This window comes from Oncorhynchus gorbuscha, unplaced genomic scaffold, assembly GCF_021184085.1.
Source record: "Oncorhynchus gorbuscha isolate QuinsamMale2020 ecotype Even-year unplaced genomic scaffold, OgorEven_v1.0 Un_scaffold_1944, whole genome shotgun sequence".
Lineage (NCBI taxonomy): Eukaryota > Metazoa > Chordata > Actinopteri > Salmoniformes > Salmonidae > Oncorhynchus > Oncorhynchus gorbuscha.
Genome location: NW_025746588.1, coordinates 4,415 through 26,471, shown reverse-complemented (window position 1 = coordinate 26,471; position 22,057 = coordinate 4,415). Strand labels below are relative to the sequence as shown.

Below are 22,057 nucleotides of genomic sequence, written 5' to 3'. Positions count from 1 at the left end.
TATTAGGAAGGTGTTCCAAATGTTTGGTATAATCAGTGGATATATCTGCCATTTAGCAGACACTTTTATCCGAAGTGATTTGCAGTCGTGTGCAAACACTTTACATATGGGTGGTCCCAGGAATCAAACCCACTGCCCTGGTTTTACAAGCACCATACTCTACCAACTGAGCTCCAGGACCACAAGGAAAGACCAAGGAATGATGGCGATAAACACACACACACACACACACACACACACACACACACACACACACACACACACACACACACACACACACACACACACACACACACACACACACACACACACACACACACACACACACACACACACACACAGCCTGAGTTTGAAAAAGGTAATCAAAGACCGTAACATTGAAACTGACATACTCCATATTTAGTTCCAATCAAATTATATTTGTCACATCAATACAACAAGTGTAGACCTTACTGTAAAATGCTGAATACAACAAGTGTAGACCTTACTGTGAAATGCTGAATACAACAAGTGTAGACCTTACTGTGAAATGCTCACTGACAAGCCCTTAACCAAAATTGATACTATTCTAAACCCTCTGCCTGCAAAGCGGTCGTTATTTTCCTTCAAGTTTCTGAAGAGGAAACAGCCCAGAAATGCCCTTGTCTGAGTACATTTGTCTACCACTATGTGTAGCTGTTAGCGATGATGCTAATGATCCACTATGTGTAGCTGTTAGCGATGATGCTAATGATCCACTATGAGTAGCTGTTAGTGATGATGCTAATGATCCACTATGTGTAGCTGTTAGTGATGATGCTAATGATCCACTATGTGTAGCTGTTAGCGATGATGCTAATGATCCACTATGTGTAGCTATTAGCGATGATGCTAATGATACACTATGAGTAGCTGTTAGCGATGATGCTAATGAACCACTATGTGTAGCTGTTAGTGATGATGCTAATGATCCACTATGTGTAGCTGTTAGTGATGATGCTAATGATCCACTATGTGTAGCTGTTAGCGATGATGCTAATGATCCACTATGTGTAGCTGTTAGCGATGATGCTAATGATCCACTATGTGTAGCTGTTAGAGATGATGCTAATGATCCACTATGTGTAGCTGTTAGCGATGATGCTAATGACAACTATCTTCTGGTTGATGGAAAAGCTTTCCCAAAAACCTTGTCAATTAAATGTTAACTACAAAGTAGTCTATGTCTCCCTGGCAGAATGATATCATGTATATATCATGTATATATATATATATATATATATATATATATAGAGAGAGAGAGAGAGAGAGAGAGAGAGAGAGAGAGAGAGAGAGAGAGAGAGAGAGAGAGAGAGAGAGAGAGAGAGAGAGAGGTAATCAGGGAGGTAATGGAGTCCAGGTGAGTCTGATGACGAGCAGGTGTGCGTAACGGGGCCGGAGAGAGAGAGACACGTGACAACACGAGGAATACATGATTGGCAGGATATAGAACACAAAACAAGAAAAAGGTAATTTTACCCCCATTAATAACCTTTTACTGCAGGGGGCTGAATCAGTGGCACGCCCAGAGTTTTCTTGGTAGTCTTAAACAAATCTACCGTGAAACAAAAGTATCCACATCACACAAATGGCTATGGGATTTTAAAAAGAAGACAGCAGTACTGGGTCAGATATGGTTATTGCTGCATTGTCGGAACTAGAAACACAAGCATTTCGCAACACTCGCATTAACATCTGCTAACTATGTGTATGTGACCAATACCATCTGCTAACCATGTGTATGTGACCAATAACATCTGCTAACCACGTGTATGTGACCAATAACATCTGCTAACCATGTGTATGTGGCCAATAATATCTGCTAACCATGTGTATGTGACCAATAACATCTGCTAACCATGTGTATGTGACCAATAACATCTGCTAACCATGTGTATGTGACCAATAACATCTGCTAACCATGTGTATGTGACCAATAACATCTGCTAACCATGTGTATGTGACCAATAACATTTGATAACCATGTGTATGTGACCAATAACATCTGATAACCATGTGTATGTGACCAATAACATCTGCTAACCATGTGTATGTGACCAATAACATCTGCCAACCATGTGTATGTGACCAATAACATCTGCTAACCATGTGTATGTGAACAATAACATCTGCTAACCATGTGTATGTGACCAATAACATCTGCTAACCATGTGTACGTGACCAATAACATCTGCTAACCATGTGTACGTGACCAATAACATCTGCTAACCATGTGTACGTGACCAATAACATCTGCTAACCATGTGTATGTGACCAATAACATCTGCTAACCATGTGTACGTGACCAATAACATCTGCTAACCATGTGTATGTGACCAATAACATCTGCTAACCATGTGTACGTGACCAATAACATCTGCTAACCATGTGTATGTGACCAATAACATCTGCTAACCATGTGTATGTGACCAATAACATCTGCTAACCATGTGACCAATAACATCTGCTAACCATGTGTATGTGACCAATAACATCTGCAAACCATGTGGATGTGACCAATAACATCTGCTAACCATGTGTATGTGACCAATAACATCTGCTAAAAGTCAATCACGGACGACAAGAAGAAACCCAGCCCAGTCACGGACCAGGATAGTTTGCTCCCAGGCAGACTAAATAACTTTTTTGCCCGCTTTGAGGACAATACAGTGCCACTGACACGGCCTGCAACGAAAACATGCGGTCTCTCCTTCACTGCAGCCGAGGTGAGTAAGACATTTAAACGTGTTAACCCTCGCAAGGCTGCAGGCCCAGATGGCATCCCCAGCCGCACCCTCAGAGCATGCGCAGACCAGCTGGCCGGTGTGTTTATGGACATATTCAATCAATCCCTATACCAGTCTGCTGTTCCCACATGCTTCAAGAGGGCCATCATTGTTCCCGTTCCCAAGAAAGCTAAGGTAACTGAGCTAAACGACTACCGCCCCGTAGCACTCACTTCCGTCATCACGAAGTGCTTTGAGAGACTAGTCAAGGACCATATCACCTCCACCCTACCTGACACCCTAGACCCACTCCAATTTGCTTACCGCCCAAATAGGTCCACAGACGCACGCAATCTCAACCACACTGCACACTGCCCTAACCCATCTGGACAAGAGGAATACCTATGTGAGAATGCTGTTCATCAACTACAGCTCGGCATTCAACAACATAGTACCCTCCAAGCTCGTCATCAAGCTCGAGACCCTGGGTCTCGACCCCGCCCTGTGCAACTGGGTACTGGACTTCCTGACGGGCCGCCCCAGGTGGTGAGGGTAGGCAACAACATCTCCTCCCCGCTGATCCTCAACACGGGGCCCCACAAGGGTGCGTTCTGAGCCCTCTCCTGTACTCCCTGTTCACCCACGACTGCGTGGCCATGCACGCCTCCAACTCAATCATCAAGTTTGCGGACGACACAACAGTGGTAGGCTTGATTACCAACAACGACGAGACGGCCTACAGGGAGGAGGTGAGGGCCCTCGGAGTGTGGTGTCAGGAAAATAACCTCACACTCAACGTCAACAAAACTAAGGAGATGATTGTGGACTTCAGGAAACAGCAGAGGGAACACCCCTATCCACATCGATGGAACAGTAGTGGAGAGGGTAGCAAGTTTTAAGTTCCTCGGCATACACATCACAGACAAACTGAATTGGTCCACTCACACTGACAGCGTCGTGAAGAAGGCGCAGCAGCGCCTCTTCAACCTCAGGAGGCTGAAGAAATTCGGCTTGTCACCAAAAGCACTCACAAACTTCTACAGATGCACAATCGAGAGCATCCTGGCGGGCTGTATCACCGCCTGGTACGGCAACTGCTCCGCCCTCAACCGTAAGGCTCTCCAGAGGGTAGTGAGGTCTGCACAACGCATCACCGGGGGCAAACTACCTGCCCTCCAGGACACCTACACCACCCGATGTCACAGGAAGGCCATAAAGATCATCAAGGACATCAACCACCCGAGCCACTGCCTGTTCACAAGATTTTATATGAAACATTTGATCAACAATTTGACCACCCCTGGGTTATGATGTATATAACATTCTAACAACAATTTGACCACCCCTGGGTTATGATGTATATAACATTCTAACAACAATTTGACCACCCTGGGTTATGATGTATATAACATGACAAGATACACTGGCTACTTTAGGCATCTTTTTTAATGACACGTTTTGAATCCAAAAGTATGTTTTTAGAGGGGAGGGAAATACTGTTTATGTTAAACTGTAGAGAACAAGAACCTTTGGTGAATCAGGGAGAGAGAGAGAGAGAGAGAGAGAGAGAGAGAGAGAGAGAGAGAGCAGAGAGAGAGAGAGAGAGAGAGACAGACGACCTAGAGGCCGTAGAGAGAGAGAGAGAGAGAGACAGACGACCTAGAGGCCGGAGAGAGAGAGAGAGATCAGGGAGAGAGAGAGAGAGAGAGAGAGAGATCTTTGTGGGCTATACTCGGCCTTGTCTCAGGATGGTAAGTTGGTGGTTGTAGATTTCCCTCTAGTGGTGTGGGGGCTGTGCTTTGGCAAAGTGGGTGGGGTTATATCCTTCCTGTTTGGCCCTGTCCGGGGGTGTCCTCGGATGGGGCCACAGTGTCTCCTGACCCCTCCTGTCTCAGCCTCCAGTATTTATGCTGCAGTAGTTTATGTGTCGGGGGGCTAGGGTCAGTTTGTTTATCTGGAGTACTTCTCCTGTCCTATTCGGTGTCCTGTGTAAATCTAAGTGTGCGTTCTCTAATTCTCTCCTTCTCTCCTTCTTTCTCTCTCTCTGAGGACCTGAGCCCTAGAACCATGCCCCAGGACTACCTGACATGATGACTCCTTGCTGTCCCCAGTCCACCTGGCCATGCTGCTGCTCCAGTTTCAACTGGCCTGGGCCCTAGGACCATGTCCCAGGACTACCTGACATGAGGACTCCTTGCTGTCCCCAGTCCACCTGGCCATGCTCCTGCTCCAGTTTCAACTGTTCTGCCTTACTATTATTCAACCATGCTGGTCATTTATGAACATTTGAACATCTTGGCCACGTTCTGTTATAATCTCCACCCGGCACAGCCAGAAGAGGACTGGCCACCCCACATATGCTCTCTCTAATTCTCTCTTTCTTTCTCTCTCTCGGAGGACCTGAGCCCTAGGACCGTGCCCCAGGACTACCTGACATGATGGCTCCTTGCTGTCCCCAGTCCACCTGACTGTGCTGCTGCTCCAGTTTCAACTGTTCTGCCTTATTATTATTTGACCATGCTGGTCATTTATGAACATTTGAACATCTTGGTCATTTTCTGTTATAATCTCTACCCGGCACAGCCAGAAGAGGACTGGCCACCCCACATAGCCCGGTTCCTCTCTAGGTTTCTTCCTAGGTTTTGGCCTTTCTAGGGAGTTTTTCCTAGCCACCGTGCTTTTACACCTGCATTGTTTGCTGTTTGGGGTTTTAGGCTGGGTTTCTGTACAGCACTTTGAGATATCAGCTGATGTACGAAGGGCTATATAAATAAATTTGATTTGATTTGATTTGAGATCAGCGAGTCCCCGATTTCTTAAATATTACACATGTCCAGAAGGTTGGTTCTGACAAACACTTTTCAAAGTTTAAATCACATACATCAAACACCATTACATGGATTTGTTTTGTTGAAATGACGTGGAAACAAAGTTAATTCAACCAGTGGGAGGCTTGTAAATGACCCCAGAAAAATAAAACAAAGAACTCTTCATTGAGACAATGATAAACAGCAATCTGTGGGAGAGTTGTGGTGGATATTATAAAATAAGGATCTGCTGGAGTCCAAGTCAAACCAAGATTCTTTATTTCTGAGCTCAGAGAGAATAACAGAGTTACACGGCGTTCAGTACTGCAGTGTAGACAGTCTGAATTCCTGAAGCATTGGGTGATTAGCACATATCTTTATAGTTTCCTGTTCCTGGGAGGGACTTTATTCATACAAGGACACAGGTGTGTAACGGCGTTCTTCGTTTGTCGAAAGAGAGTCGGACCGAAATGCAGCGTGTTTGTTACTCATGATCTTTAATGAATGAAAACGGAACAATACATGAAATAACGCAATACAAAAACAACAAACGGAACGTGAAATCTAATTACAGCCTATCTGGTGAAACTACACAGAGACAGGAACAATCACCCACAAAATACAAAGCAAAACACAGGTTACCTAAATACGGTTCCCAATCAGAGACAACGAGAATCACCTGACTCTGATTGAGAATCGCCTCAGGCAGTCAAGCCTACACAACACCCCTAATCAGCCGCGATCCCACTACAAACCCCAATACGAAAAACAACATATAAACCCATGTCACACCCTGGCCTACCCAAACATATAACAAAAACACAAAATACAATGACCAAGGCGTGACAAGGTGCAGCTGGTTTGCAACGCAGGACGATACTCCCAGGAACAGGAGATTATAATAGGAGTTTCACAAGGTTAGTCACATACTCAGATATGTGGACACATACAATTAACAATTTACATTACAGAGTCAGTGATACATTTCAGTTAATTAAATCATCAGTGGGCCACAATGCAAATGTAAACAATGGAGCAAATGCATCACATCCAAATATCACTTGATTATCTGACCATTTAAACACAAGGAATCTGATCTACTCTTTATTTAAACTGACATACTCCATATTCAATTCATGTTTTCTCCCCTGTGTGGACTCTCACATGTCTTTTAAGTGACCGTGATGAGTAATATGTCTTCCCACAGTCTGAGCATTTGTAAGGCTTCTCCCCTGTGTGTATTCGCTCATGAGACATCAGGCTTCCTAACTCGCTAAATCTCTTTCCACACTGGGAGCAGCGGTAAGGCTTCTCCCCTGTGTGTATTCCCTCATGTTTTTTCTGATTACTTAAGTGGGCAAAATGCTTTCCACACTTGGAGCAGTGGTACGGCTTTTCTCCTGTATGCATTCTCTCGTGTATTTTCAGGCTCCATAATGTTGTAAAACTCTTTCCACACTGGGAGCAGTGGTACGGCTTTTCTCCTGTATGTATTCTCTCGTGAATTTTCAGTGTCCCTATCGTTGTAAAACTCTTTCCACACCGGGAGCAATGGTAAGGCTTCTCACCTTTGTGTAATCTCTCAGGTCCTTTCAGGTCCCTTAACTGGTTACAACCGGTTCCAAACTGGGAACAGTGGTAAGGCTTCTCCCATGTGTGTATTCTCCCATGTTGCTTCAGGTGTCCTTTCTGGTTAAAACTCTTTCCACACTGAGAGCAGTGGTAAGGCTTCTCCCCTGTGTGTATTATCTCGTGTGTTTTCAGGTTACATAACAGGGTAAAAGTATTTCCACACTGGGAGCAGAGGTAAGGTTTCTCCCCTGTGTGTATCCTCTCATGTTGTTTCAGGTCCCTTAACCCGTTACAACCCGTTCCACACTGGGAGCAGTGGTAAGGCTTCTCCCCTGTGTGTATTTTCTCATGTTGGTTCAGGTGTCCTTTCTGGTTAAAACTCTTTCCACACTGGGAGCACTGGTGTCGTCTTGCTGGTTTGGACATACCTGGCTCTGGTTCCTCCGAGTCTGGTCTCTCTCCTGCCAAAAACAGATTGTTTATTTAAATAGACCTGAATGAAACCTCCATATGATAAAATAGCCTTGCAATGAGGGAAAATCCTAATCAGATCCCTCAATAACCTATAGCCAGTATTAACAATCTTGTTGTGATGTTAAAACAAATTATGTTGTAGAGCTTCCTGGTAATTACTGATAATATGTTTACATTACTTATTTTATAAATACTGTTTTTACAAGTCAGAACACACAAAAAACTAAACAGTTCTAGGACACTGAAGACACAGACATCACTGGATTCCAATCGAGCAGGTGGTTCTGAATAAATAACCTTCATACTGATAATATGTTTACATTACTTATTATTCTTTCTGTTTTAGAAGTCAGAACACAAAGAACTAGACAGTTCTAGATCACTCAAGACATAATTGGATTCTATGTTCTACAGTTCTAGGACACTGAAGACACAGACATCACTGGATTCCAATCAGCAGGTGGTTCTGAATAAATAACATTCATAGTTGTATGAACAGAATGCGACCTACACACTTCCTTGAACCTAAAATAAGTAAAGAAGTCATTTTATGTGAAAATCCAAAACATGTATTTACGTGGAAGGGTTTCGACACGCTATTTAAATGGCCCAATTCATTTAGACGTTAACACATTTTCAACACTTTGACTGTCACTGAAGTCACAACATTTTGGGTAAAGTAAAAAAATAAGGTGAAATATTTTTGGGAAATGTCCTAAAACTGTTAGTAACTATATATAGTACATCTATATATATATAGCCATATTATAAAGTCTGAAAGGGCTTGGTCAGTCACATGAATTCACTATGACATCATCATATGTTCCTAAAACTGATAGTAACTATATATAGTACATCTGATAGTAACTATATATAGTACATCTGATAGTAACTATATATAGCACATCTGTTAGTAACTATATATAGTACATCTGATAGTAACTATATATAGCACATCTGTTAGTAACTATATATAGTACATCTGATAGTAACTATATATAGTACATCTGTTAGTAACTATATATAGCACATCTGATAGTAATTCTACTGAACAAAAATATAAACGCAACATGTAAAGTAGAGGTCGACCGATTTGGATTTTTCAACGCAGATTTGTAACAATTACAACAATACTGAATGAACACTTTTATTTTCACTTAATATAATACATTTATAAAAATCCATTTAGTCTCAAATAAATAATGAAACATGTTCAATTTGGTTTAAATAATGCAAAAACAAAGTGTTGGAGAAGAAAGTAAAAGTGCAATATGTGCCATGTAAAAAAGCTAAAGTTTAAGTTCCTTGCTCAGAACATCAAATCAAATCAAATTTTATTTGTCACATACACATGGTTAGCAGATGTTAATGCGAGTGTAGCGAAATGCTTGTGCTTCTAGTTCCGACAATGCAGTAATAACCAACAAGTAATCTAACTAACAATTCCAAAACTACTGTCTTATACACACAAGTGTAAGGGGATAAAGAATATGTACATAAGAATATATGAATGAGTGATGGTACAGAGCGGCATACAGTAGATGGTATCGAGTACAGTATATACATATGAGATGAGTATGTAAACAACATGAGAACATATGAAAGCTGGTGGTTCCTTTTAACATGAGTCTTCAATATTCCCAGTTAAGAAGTTTTAGGTTGTAGTTATTATATGAATTATGATATTATTTCTCTCTAAACTGTTTGTATTTCATATACTTTTGATTATTGGATGTTCTTATAGGCACTATAGTATTGCCAGCCAAATCACTCAGTCAGACAAAGAAATGGTCTTCACACAGTTCGCAATGAGCCAGGCGGCCCAAAAGCGTATGCGCTTTTGTTAAATCATCACCTGTTTGGCGAAGTAGGCTGTGATTCTATAATAAATTACCAGGCACCACATTTATTATATGCAACGCAGTACAACTATGTGTAGTTAACTAGTGATTATGTTAAAATTGATATTCTAGATTCTGGAAACTTCTCCTTTAAAGCATCATTGAGAAATAACGAATTGAAGTTGGAACATTTGTAGACTAACGGTTAAGAATGTTGGGCCAGTAACCGAAAGGTCTCCGGTTCGAATCCCCACGACGGCAAGTAGTATGTTTCATCATTAGATGGTACAGTCCTCCTTTAAGACTCCATAATGTTTCATCATTAGATGCTACAGTCCTCCTTTAAGACTCCATAATGTTTCATCATTAGATGCTACAGTCCTCCTTTAAGACTCCATAATGTTTCATCATTAGATGCTACAGTCCTCCTTTAAGACTCCATAATGTTTCATCATTAGATGCTACAGTCCTCCTTTAAGACTCCATAATGTTTCATCATTAGATGCTACAGTCCTCCTTTAAGACTCCATAATGTTTCATCATTAGATGCTACAGTCCTCCTTTAAGACTCCATAATGTTTCATCATTAGATGCTACAGTCCTCTTTTAAGACTCCATCATGTTTCATCATTAGATGCTACAGTCCTCCTTTAAGACTCCATAATGTTTCATCATTAGATGCTACAGTCCTCCTTTAAGACTCCATAATGTTTCATCATTAGATGCTACAGTCCTCCTTTAAGACTCCATAATGTTTCATCATTAGATGCTACAGTCCTCCTTTAAGACTCCATAATGTTTCATCATTAGATGCTACAGTCCTCTTTTAAGACTCCATCATGTTTCATCAGTAGACGCTACAGCCCTCCTTTAAGACTCTATAATATTTGAAGAATCTAGATATAGTGTACTGTAGCTATTATATATAGATAGAAATGCTTTTCATTTAATCATATTTCATGGCTTTTAGAAAAATCTTACAGAGCTTGTTTTAAATATATATATTTGCCATTTTTAACAAGTTCTGTAGATCAGATTTTATTTTTTAGATTTTTTAAATTTTATTTCACCAGGTAGGCAAGTTGAGTACAAGTTCTAATTTACAACTGCGACCTGGCCAAGATAAAGAAAAGCAGTTTGACACATACAACAACAGAGTGACACATGGAGTAAACAAACATACAGTCAATAATACAGTAGAAAAACAAGTCTATATACAATGTGTGCAAATGAGGTGAGATAAGGGAAGTAAGGCAATAAATAGGCCATGCTGGCGAAGTAAATACAGTATAGCAATTAAACACTGGAATGGTAGATGTATGTGCAAAGTAGAAATACTGTGGTGCAAAGGAGTAAGATAAATAAATAAATACAGTATGGGGATGAGGTAGTAGACGGGCTATGTACAGGTGCAGTGATCTGTGAGCTGATCTGAAAGCTGGTGCTTAAAGCTAGTGAGGGAGATAAGCGTCTCCAGTTTCAGTGATATTTCTAGTTCGTTCCAGTCATTGGCAGCAGAGAACTGGAAGGAGAGGCGGCCAAAGGAGGAATTGGCTTTGGGGGTGACCAGTGAGATATAACTGCTGGAGTGCCTGCTATGGGTGGGTGCTGCTATGGTGACCAGCGAGCTGAGATACGGTTGGGCTTTACCTAGCAGAGACTTGTAGATGACCTGGAGCCAGTGGGTTTGGCGACGAGTATGAAGCGAGGGCAAACCAACGAGAGCGTACAGGTCGCAGTGGTGGGCAGTATATGGGGCTTTGGTGACAAAACGGATGGCAATGTGATAGACTGCATCCAGTTTGTTGAGTGTTGGAGGCTCTTTTGTAGATGACATCGCAAGTCGAGGATCGGTAGGATGGTCAGTTTTACGAGGAGGGTATGTTTGGCAACACGGGTGAAGGATTCTTTGTTGCGAAATAGGAAGCCAATTCTAGATTTAATTTTGGATTGGAGATGTTTGATGTTAGTCTGGAAGGAGAGTTTACAGTCTAACCAGACACCTAGGTATTTATAGTTGTCCACATATTCTAAGTCAGAACCGTCCAGAGTAGTGATGCTGGACGGGCGGGCAGGTGCAGGCAGCGATCGGTTGAAGAGCATGCATTTAGTTTTACTTGTATTTAAGAGCAGTCGGAGGCCACGGAAGGATAAATTAATGGCATTGAAGTTCGTCTGGAGGTTAGTTAACACAGTGTCCAAATAAGGGCCAGAAGTATGGTGTCGTCTGCGTAGAGCAGGGGTCCCCAAACTTTTTCCTGTGAGGGCCACATAACTTTTCCCTTCTCTGATGGGGGGCCGGTGTCAGTTTGTAACAGAAAAAGTGTGACGATCGTAGGGGAGCTTAAAAATTGTATTGTTTTCCAGAAAGCCACACAACCAAATAACCCTTTCCAGGTTCTTTACAGAAAAAAAGTCAGGAAACAAATAATAACACTATTAATGAAATAAATAATAACTAAATAACCCTCTCTGAGTTCTTCACAGAAAAAACAGGAAATAAATAATAACTAAATAACTCTCTCTGGGTTCTTCATAGAAAAAAAAGCCATGGAACATTAACTTTCTGTCGTGCCATGCACAATCTTAACAGATAAAAGTTCAGCTCAGTTGTCAGAGCAGAATCTCTCTGACACATATGAGCAGTCTCTTAAAGTTCTTGTGTTCCTTCCTTATAATACTTTTGTAGGTTCCAGTAGGCTTGTAGACACCGATGTTTGCAGCTCTCTCTGATCAACTTCCCTGTGAAAACCACAAAAGAAGCAGGTTGAGAAACTGAACTAAGTGATACAGCACCTACACAGCACAATACATTTCACTACCAGTATGGTTGTAAAGATGGATTTTATCCCAGTAGATTTTATTATGATTATATTTGTTTATGCTCAGAATGACTCATTCAAGTCAGAAAAGTGAGCTTACCTATGTATGTTCATCAGTGTGAACTGTGGGCCTGCATCTGGCTGGTGAGAAGTTGAATATCAGGTTCCATTCTAGTTACAGCCAGTCTCAAGCACTGATGCAAATGTTCATCTGTCAATCTTGATCTCATCGGGGTTTTCAGCAGTTTCATGCGAGAAAAGGTTTTCTCGCAGATATACGTGCTGCCAAAAACTGTGAACATTTTCATTGCGTGTTTTTTGATGTTTGGATATGTGTCGTTTGGGAGGGCGGCATAGAAGTCAATGAGACTGTTGGGCTTGAATGCGTCTTTCAGAACATCACAGTTCTGTAACTCAGCCAACTCAAACTGATATGAAGGCTGGGCTTCATCAATGTCGGCAACAAAGGGTTCTGAAAAAGACGGATTTCTTTTGCATGAACATGTAGTTCACTGAATCGCACACCGAACTCCGCCTTCAGCATTTCCAGTGCTTCCACGCACTTTTCAGCTGGGAACGGGACCGCTGGGTTCTCTGTCAACAGGTTTTGGGTAGCAGGAAGATGGACGAAGTTGCGCTTTTTCACTTGTTCCAAAAGCAGCGCTAATTTCACCTCAAATGCTTTTATGTGTGAATACATGTCGCAAATGAGTTTCCGCTCGCCTTGTAGCTGCAAGTTAAGGCTGTTAAGTATTCCTGTCACGTCTGTTAAAAATGCGAGGTGCCATTTCCATTCTGGGTCGATCAGCTCTGGGACCGTTTTGTCTTTTAAATGAAGAAATGCGTTAATTTCGGGTAGCAGCTCGTAAAAACGCCTCAAAACTCTGCCCCGGCTCAGCCATCGGACCTCTGTGTAGTACAGCACATCTCCGTGCGTAGACTCCAGTTCAGACAGGAATTCTTGGAACTGCCTGTGTTTAAGTCCCTTTGCTCTGATGAAGTTTATGCACGACACCACAACCTTCATTACAGAATCCCACGTCAACACTTTGCAGCACAGTGCTTGCTGGTGAATTAGGCAGTGGACTCGTAGTGAGACCCCTTTTTTCCAACTCCCGGTTCAAGCGTCCTATTAGACCGCGAGTTTCGCCCACCATGCTAGGAGCCCCGTCAGTCGTGATGCTAGCTAGCTTTGACCAGTCCAGGTCCAACTTCTCCATGGTTTGGCACACTTTGTCAAAAATATCCTCTCCCGTTGTAGTCCCTTTGAGACTTTGGAGGGCTGCCAGCTCCTCGCATATCTCAAAGTTTGCGCTAACTCCACGAATAAAAATGAGCAGTTGCGCTGTGTCTTGCACGTCCGTGCTCTCATCCAGTGCTAATGAAAAAAAGTCAAATTCTTTCGTCTTCTGCTGCAGCTGGGCATATACATTACTCCCGATTTCTTCAACGCGTCTGGTGATTGTACTCGCGACAGACTTACGGCATTAAATGCATCTTTCTTCTCGGGACACACCTCCTCCGCGACAGCATCCATACATTTCTTAACAAACTCTCCGTCAGTGAAAGGCTTACCGCTTCTTGCTATCAGTTTAGCAACCCGAAAGCTGACCCGAACGGATGCCTGGTTCAGCTGAGCTTGGCGTACAAATGTATTCTGCTGAGATAGTGGTCCACTTTTTAGCTTTGAGAGTTTGTCTGCTCGTATTTGGCCTTGCAAGCTATCGTACTTGTCTTTGTGACGGGATTCATAGTGTCGGTGAAGATTGTATTCTTTGAATACCGCCACCGTCTCTTGACAGATGAGACAAACAGCCTTTTCTTTGCATTGAACAAAAAAAAAATTGTTTGTCCACTGCAGGTTAAATACCCTGCCTTCTGAATCAATTTTTCTCTTACCTAACCTTTTCGCCATTATTCCGTTCTCTCTTTGACAGGGCCGGGCCTAGGATTTTTTCTGGAGGCCAAATAGGAAAAAAATTTGATAGCGTCTCTGGTATTGTTCAGAGGGCCGGGCCAAATGTGCTGACGGGCCGTATCCGGCCCGCGGGCCGTAGTTTGGTGACCACTGGCGTAGAGTCTTGTAAAGATATAGGAGGGTGGTTGACTGGGACAGGCAATGTAAAATCCATAATGTTTTTAGGAAAAGGTTTTGTAAAACATGAACCTTACATCAGATCATCGTGAAACTTTCTCTCTAAAGCTAACGTTCATCAAGGTTTTATATGGTCTTTTGGTTTCTCTCTTTTCATTGGCAGAATCCTTTTTCAGTGTTACGATATTCATAACATCCATATCCACCAGTCTATCTTCCTGTCAACTAACAGAACTCTGCTGGTTGTCCTGGTAACAGATACCAGTGGGCAGATCTATTTTATTTGCTCAAACTAAACTACAGCACTTACTTTGATGTGTCAAATCTGATCCTTTCTTCTCTTCTCCACCTCTTACTGTTCCACTCAGCCCTGTTGTTTTCCTGCAGTCCACCAGCAGCACAGACAACCTCTTCATACCCAGCAGTAAGGTGCTACCGGGAGAGGTACGACACGGGGACTCCGGGAGGGAGGAAGTGCTAGCATTGTCCTGGTAACCATAAAGAGGCGACACAGACACATATCATTATGGATGCTGATGTCATGAAGTGCTTTACAGAAACCCAGACCCAGATAGAGCAAGCTGTATGCTAGACCAGACCAAGCTGTACCATCTGGTGTTCTGATCTGGAGAGACTCTTCTCTGCCTCGTCAGCATCAGGATGTTGTTGAGGCTCCGCAGAGGATCCACCATAGTCATGTCTCTCTCCTGTGTGAATGAGAACATCAAAAAGATGGTAAACCTATGATCTTCTATTGCGATCACAGAGTCTTACAAGAGGCATTAATAAAAAGGGCCTAAAATGGCCACTTTCATCTTGATTTCCTAAAAAAATTTGTGATGCAAATGTAAAAGGGTTGTTCCACAAAATGGGTGCCTTTTTTTATATTTTAAGTAGAACATATGCACCAATATTGAATTTTAAAAGACTGTTATACTAGATGAGGAGAACTTTAATGTCGACCACATGGAGAATTCAATACATCTAATTGAAAAGTCCCAAAAGTATATGAACCAATGGCAGATCGACCATTTAACAATTCCTACAGTAGGAATGCCCATTAAAAACCCCACATTAGTTCAACAACTGCATAGTTTGTGCCCCTGTTAAAGACAGTACTCACTAGTGTCAATCGGATCTTCTGTCTCCTCTTCTTTCACTCCCAAAACGTCTTCCTCCTTCACCTTTGAGACAGCATCCTCTTCCTCTCTAAAAGCTTCTTCCTCTCTTTTCACTGTAATATCCTCCTCTTCTTTTATCATTCTGAAAGATTCTTCCTCTCTTTTCACTGTAATATCCTCCTCTTCTTTTATCATTCTGAAAGATTCTTCCTTACTTTTCACTGTAATATCCTCCTCTTCTTTTATCATTCTGAAAGATTCTTCCTCTCTTTTCACTGTAATATCCTCTTCTTTTATCATTCTGAAAGCTTCTTCCTCTCTTTTCACTGCAACACCCTCCTCTTCTTCTTCTTCTTCCACGACAATGTTCAGTCCCAGAGCTTCTTTCTCCGTCCAGCAGACCTCTTCTTTAGCAGGGGAGGGGTAGTTTAGTGAGCTCATGGTCAGGGATAGTTAGTTAGCATTAGCGACTAGCCTAGTGCTAACCTCAGTATCAATCTTTAACACGTTTGCAAATTAAGTTGACCAGTTGATCCGTCAACAGAAAATGTGTTTAAAACACAGATTAGCTAATGTACACAAACATGGTCGAAAGGGAGGAGAAGTTTAGTGAGCTCATGGTCAGGGATGTTAGTTAGCAAGTTAGGTAGCATTAGCGACTAGCCTAGACACTATCAATCTTTAACACGTTTGCAAATTGAACAAGCACATTAGGTTAAAGTTAACCATTAGATAAGTCAACCGAAATTTGTTTAAAACACTGAGATTAGATAATATACATTAACATGGTCTAAATAATCAATCTTTCAGTTTTATGTTGGCTAGCAAGCTACCGAGGTGGTTGAAAGAGTAGCCGTGTTGTTGTTCCTGAAGAAGCGTCCCGTCCAGTCCATTATACGTCACTCAAGAAGCATCACCTGAAAGACGCTCATCGCCATCTGCTGGCTGGAGTGGGTAACGCATTTTGGAAACAATAGTTACTACACTTTTTGTATTGGAAATAAAGTCATAATAATTTAACAATAAACGGATATATTTTCACTCACGTGTTAGAACTAATAATATTTGATTTAAGAATTTCCTGTACACAGACGTAGATCTTAATATGAATATGTGGATGATGAACAAATACATCTATTAATAGGTAGTGTGTTAATACACATTTTCTCTGTTCATTTTTCACATTCGTTTTTATCTCGATGTTACCATACTGTTCCCTTAAAGCCAAATAGCACTTGATTATCTGTAGTGCTATACACTGAGTATACAAAACCTTAAGAACACCTGCTCCTTCCATGACTTAGACTGACTAGATTAATTCAGGCTAAAGCTACGATCCCTTATTGATGTCAGTAGTTAAATCCAATTCAATCAGTGTAGATGAAGGGGAAGGGAGACAGGTTAAATAAGGAATTTTAAGCCTTGAGACAAATGAGACATGGATTGTGCATGTGTGCCATTCAGGGGTGAATTGGGAAGACAAAATATTTAAGTGCCTTTGAACGGGGTATGGTAGTAGGTGCCAGGCGCACCGGTTTGTGTCAAGAACTGCAACACTGCTGGTGTTTTCAGCTCAACAGTTTCCCAAGTGTAGAAAGAATGGTCCACCACCCAAACTGTGGCGGTCAGTGCCGTTTCAGATGAGGGAGGACCATTTTGTTTTTCATGAGCATGGCCTTATTTCTACTACAGCATGTTGGATGACTGTCATTCAACTGTCATTCATATTCGATTCACCCTGTTCAATGTAACAGCGATAGGTTTAGGCTACTACATGATTCTCAAATGTTCCATATACCCATCATGAGGTTGCTACAACCTAGCCTATGAATGAAGTTTACAATGTAGGTGCACACAGGTCAGTGACAGTGACACATTCAATACCACCTTGCATACTCTTGCCTGCTTCTAGCTGATATAGTGGGTAATCATTAATCCAGCAGTTGCAAACAAGAGTTTCCATTGGACAAATTCAGGTATATTGTAACCCCGTTTTGTTCCGTTTAAGAAACTTTGTCAACAACAATCGGCACATGAATACACCGTTGATCACACGTGAACACAGTTCACTTTCAACAACAGCCACGTTGTTTTCCTTCTCATGCCAAGCTGCACCATCTGGTGTTCTGATCTGTAGAGACTCTTCTCTGACTCGTCAGCATCAGGATGTTGTTGAGGCTCCCCAGAGGATCCACGATAGTCGTGTCTCTCTCCTGTATGAACGAGAACATCAAACAGATGGTAAACGTATGATCTTCTATTACAATCACAGGGTCTTACATTAGGTATTAATATGTCTAAAAAAGGACCTAAATTGACCACGTTAATTATGCTTTTTTTTAAAAAATACTGTTTGTGATTGATTCAATGTAAAAGTCTCGTTCCACAAAATGGGTTCCTTTTACGTCCCTGTGATATTTTAAGTAGAAATTACATTTTAAAAGCCTGTTATATTAGATCAAGTGCACTTTAATATAGACCACGTGGGGAATTCAATCAAAATCATTTAAAGGTCCTAAAAATTTGTACCAATGGCAGATTGGCCCTTAAACAATTCCGAGTGTAGAACTTCAGTAGAATGCCCCTTTGAAACACCACATTATTTCAACAACTGCATAGTTTGTGCCCCTGTTTTTAAGACAATACTCACTGGGGTTAATCTGATCTTCAGTCTCCTCCTCTTTCACTCCCAAAACGTCCTCCTCCTCCTCTTTAATTGAGATAGCCTCCTCTTCCTCTTTTACTCCAAAAGGTTCTTCCTCTTCTTTCAATGTTACGGCATCTTCCTCCTTTTTAATTCTGAATGCTTCTACCTCCTCCCCTTCCACTTTGACAACCTCTTTCCCATCTTCCTCTTTCACTGTAATATCATACTCTTCTTCTTTCAATGTGATAGCGTCCTCTTCCTCCGTTTTCATTCTGAAAGCTTCTTCCTCTCCTTTCACCAGACCGTTCTCCGTCTTGCTTAGTGAGCTCATGTTCCGGGCGATTAAGTATCAATGTAACACATATGCTAATATGTATATGCTTAACAAGCAAATCACGTTTAAATTAACTAGATGAGGTAAACAAAAGTATGTTCAAAACACAAAGATGAATATACACAAGGTTGGTCTTAAACGCTTCAATTAACCAGGACCTCAGCGACCCCTTGCCTGGAAAATTTTACTTTAATCCATTGACACCAGCTGATGTGGTTTTGGGTGTCTTTGCTATTTCAATGTATCTTGAGTAGTAATCTACCACTAGCAGATAAGTGTAATTTTTCCAATAGAACATCTCCGCCCCTACCTTTTGCCATGGCCGTTTTGGCAGCTCCGTTGCCATCATTGGCTCCGGATGACAAGGTTGACATTTTGTACAGACCTCACACTAGGCCACAAGCTTGACAATCTGAGTACTCAGACCAAGCCACCACACTGACTGTTGGGCCCTCAGTCTGCATTTGGCCATGTAACTATTGTGGTAGAATTATATACATGATTTGATAACAAAAGAGAAAAAGTACACTTATGGGTGCATTCCATGTTCTGGTAAAAGGCATTTTCTATTGTATAGGGCAGGAAGAAGTTAAAGGTTATAGGGGACAATAAAAATGCAGACACATAGACGCTTAGGCTAGCTGAACATTCAAGGATCAAAGAGGTTGCCTAAGGACGGGGTCAGCCAAATGACTAACTGATGGATTGCCTAAGGACGGGGTCAGCCAGGTGACTAACTGATGGATTGCCTGGGGACGGGGTCAGCCAGGTGACTAACTGATGGATTGCCTGGGGACGGGGTCAGCCAGGTGACTAACTGATGGATTGCCTAAAGACGGGGTCAGCCAAATGACTAACTGATGGATTGCCTGGGGACGGGGTCAGCCAGGTGACTAACTGATGGATTGCCTAAAGACGGGGTCAGCCAGGTGACTAACTGATGGATTGCCTAAAGACGGGGTCAGCCAAATGACTAACTGATGGATTGCCTGGGGACGGGGTCAGCCAGGTGACTAACTGATGGATTGCCTGGGGACGGGGTCAGCCAGGTGACTAACTGATGGATTGCCTGGGGACGGGGTCAGCCAGGTGACTAACTGATGGATTGCCTGGGGACGGGGTCAGCCAGGTGACTAACTGATGGATTGCCTGGGGACGGGGTCAGCCACGTGACTAACTGATGGATTGCAGGCATCGGTCACATCACAGGGGAAACACAAGTCTGTTGGACCTTGAACAAACCATATGAAGAGCAGGGGACCAGAACAGATGGGAACCCTAAAGCTACATGAGATGAAGGACACATACAATAGGGACACAGAGTTAATTACAGGGTCTGAGCACAGGCCACAGGAAGGGGGGGATGTAAATTATTATCTTTAGGTCAAAGGAAAGGTCTTGACATCATATAATCTGGCCGAAAGCAGATGTGGGGGTTACTGGGCTGAACAAGCAGGACGGTCAGATTGGAATGTAAGGGGATTTGCATTGGGGGATGAACTGATAATGTATCCAAGGAGATAAAAAGGAGAGCGAGAGCTCTGGAGGTTGTGAGTCCCGTGGGTCCTGCGGGGCTCTCCGACTTACGATACGAGGGTGTATTAAAAGTCTATCATTGAATTCAAAAGTTCTCGGACGTGTCATTTTTGAACTGATTGGCCACTACACTATCCGTTGTCCTTTCATGAGAAGGTCTCCATTACAGTGGAAGTCACTTTGGTGCACCCAATAGGGCTTCAGCAGTTGAGGCAGTTCTGGGCCATCCCTTTAGTCCACCCAATAGGGCTTCAGCAGTAGAGGCAGTTCTGGGCCATCCCTTTGGTGCACCCAATAGGGCTTCAGCAGTAGAGGCAGTTCTGGGCCATCCCTTTGGTGCACCCAATAGGGCTTCAGCAGTAGAGGCAATTCTGGGCCATCCCTTTTGCACTGCTGCACTATCTGTTGGCAGATGTGGTCTTGCTGTTGCTCCTCTGCAATCTGCTGCCGTTGTCGCGCGTTTTTTTTTTTATTTTAGATCATACTACAGTTTCGGTTTATTTTCGATTGCGAACTACCACGTAGTTGAATCTGCTGTCGCTGTTGAAGAAACCTCCCGTACCGTCCACTAGAAATATACGTCACGCAAGAAGCATCACAGGGGAGCGTTATCTCGCTCGTCCAGGCAACATTGAGGGTTAGGTGGTTAACAGTCTAATATTGGCTATCAATTTAGAAAGAAACGAACTATAACTTGTTTTAGCAACATAGGATAAGTTTAGAGTTCGTTTTTGTAAAGTTGAATGGGAAGAACACGACAGAAAGACAATAGTAAACGGAATATCCAAGTCTCACACAAGACGGCAGACATGCTAGTTAGCCACAACGAGAACCAGATCAGCATGGATACACAAGAAGCCGCGAACTCAAGTAAGAGAAAGAACAAAACTGACCAGGATGAAACCCTTGCAACCTCTTTACCTCAGACCCCAATTAAAAATCCACCGGTGAAAAAAAGAGCCATTTCCATGTCTGAACTTTTCTCTGCAATCCAGTCCCTTGTCAACCTAAAATAGACACCACGCTCTCCAAAGTGTCCATCATAGTCCGCTACTCATAATTGTGAGCGAGAACAAGGAAAATATAACGTTCCTAGAGAATGAGTTGGAAGAAACTGCAATCCCAAAATAATGAGCTGTGTGAGAATGTAGCCGAACGTCAAATGTACTCTCGCAGGTAGAATCTGAAAATCCAAGGTGTAAAAGAGAGAGAGGATATTAGGGATGCAGTCATTAATATCCTGGGAAGGGTGGCTTTGTGCATCAAAGACAGGCTAAGAGATGTGGTACATCGACATGGGAAACGAAGATCTGATGGACCCCCTCGCAATATCATATTGCGCTTAACTCTGCACCATTACAGGGACATCATCTGGAGAATGGCCAAGGGGAACACGTTTCTGGACGAGAAGAAGAAGCTCTGATACCGCAGGATCAGGCTGCCAGATAGAAACGTTGGCCGCTTATACAGAAGGCGCGACAAGAGGGAAAGAAGGCTGGGTTCAAGGGCCCACACGCGATTATCGAAGGAAGAATGATTACTGGGTAACTCTGTTGACATGAACCAAACTGGAACTGTGAGTACTGCCAAGAGTACAGTTATTGTACTGCCACAAGTAAATGTACTGTTCGAACTACAACTGATGAACATTTGCCCCCAAAAAAGGAAGTAAATAGATTTGTTATACGGTTAACCACCGCTACCTCAGCTGAGCGTAGTTTTCCGTCGGAGTAATCCTCTAAATGTTCACTGTTTGTTTTATTGTCCACATTACTACTTCTGTTATCTAGTTTGTGTTATTTCTTTTTTTTATACAGTTTGTTTTCAACTCACTCAATATCGTTAGTCGGAATGCCAGGGTTTGAGAGATCTTACAAAAAGGAAAGCCTTATTTTTATATTGTAAACGCAGACGTTGTCCTTCTTCAGGAAACTCATTCAGGTGAAAGTGATTTGAAATGTTGTAAATCACAACGGGGAGACACATGGCCTATTTCAGTCATGGATCAAATCATTCTGCTGGTGTTTTGACACTTATTCACAAGTTTAAAGGTGACGTTCTAGA

At 42.3% G+C, this 22,057-nt stretch overlaps 1 protein-coding gene across 2 annotated transcripts; it reads right to left on the bottom strand.

The window, feature by feature from the left end:
• Nucleotides 1-6,282: 6,282 nt before the first annotated feature.
• Nucleotides 6,283-18,230, bottom strand: LOC124024597 (zinc finger protein 239-like). Of its 2 annotated transcripts, XM_046338493.1 has the most exons (4): nucleotides 18,127-18,230; nucleotides 17,592-17,689; nucleotides 14,666-14,843; nucleotides 6,283-7,584 (listed from the first exon to the last, which is right to left on the bottom strand). In XM_046338493.1, exons 2-4 carry the CDS (start codon nucleotides 17,592-17,594, stop codon nucleotides 6,686-6,688), a joined length of 1,080 nt encoding a protein of 359 aa, XP_046194449.1. In that variant the 5' UTR covers nucleotides 17,595-17,689; nucleotides 18,127-18,230; the 3' UTR covers nucleotides 6,283-6,685. The 2 variants fall into 2 exon arrangements, with proteins under 2 accessions (XP_046194449.1, XP_046194450.1); XM_046338494.1 differs by lacking the exons at nucleotides 17,592-17,689; nucleotides 18,127-18,230 and adding an exon at nucleotides 14,965-14,996.
• Between the last annotated feature and the right edge of the window lie 3,827 nt (nucleotides 18,231-22,057).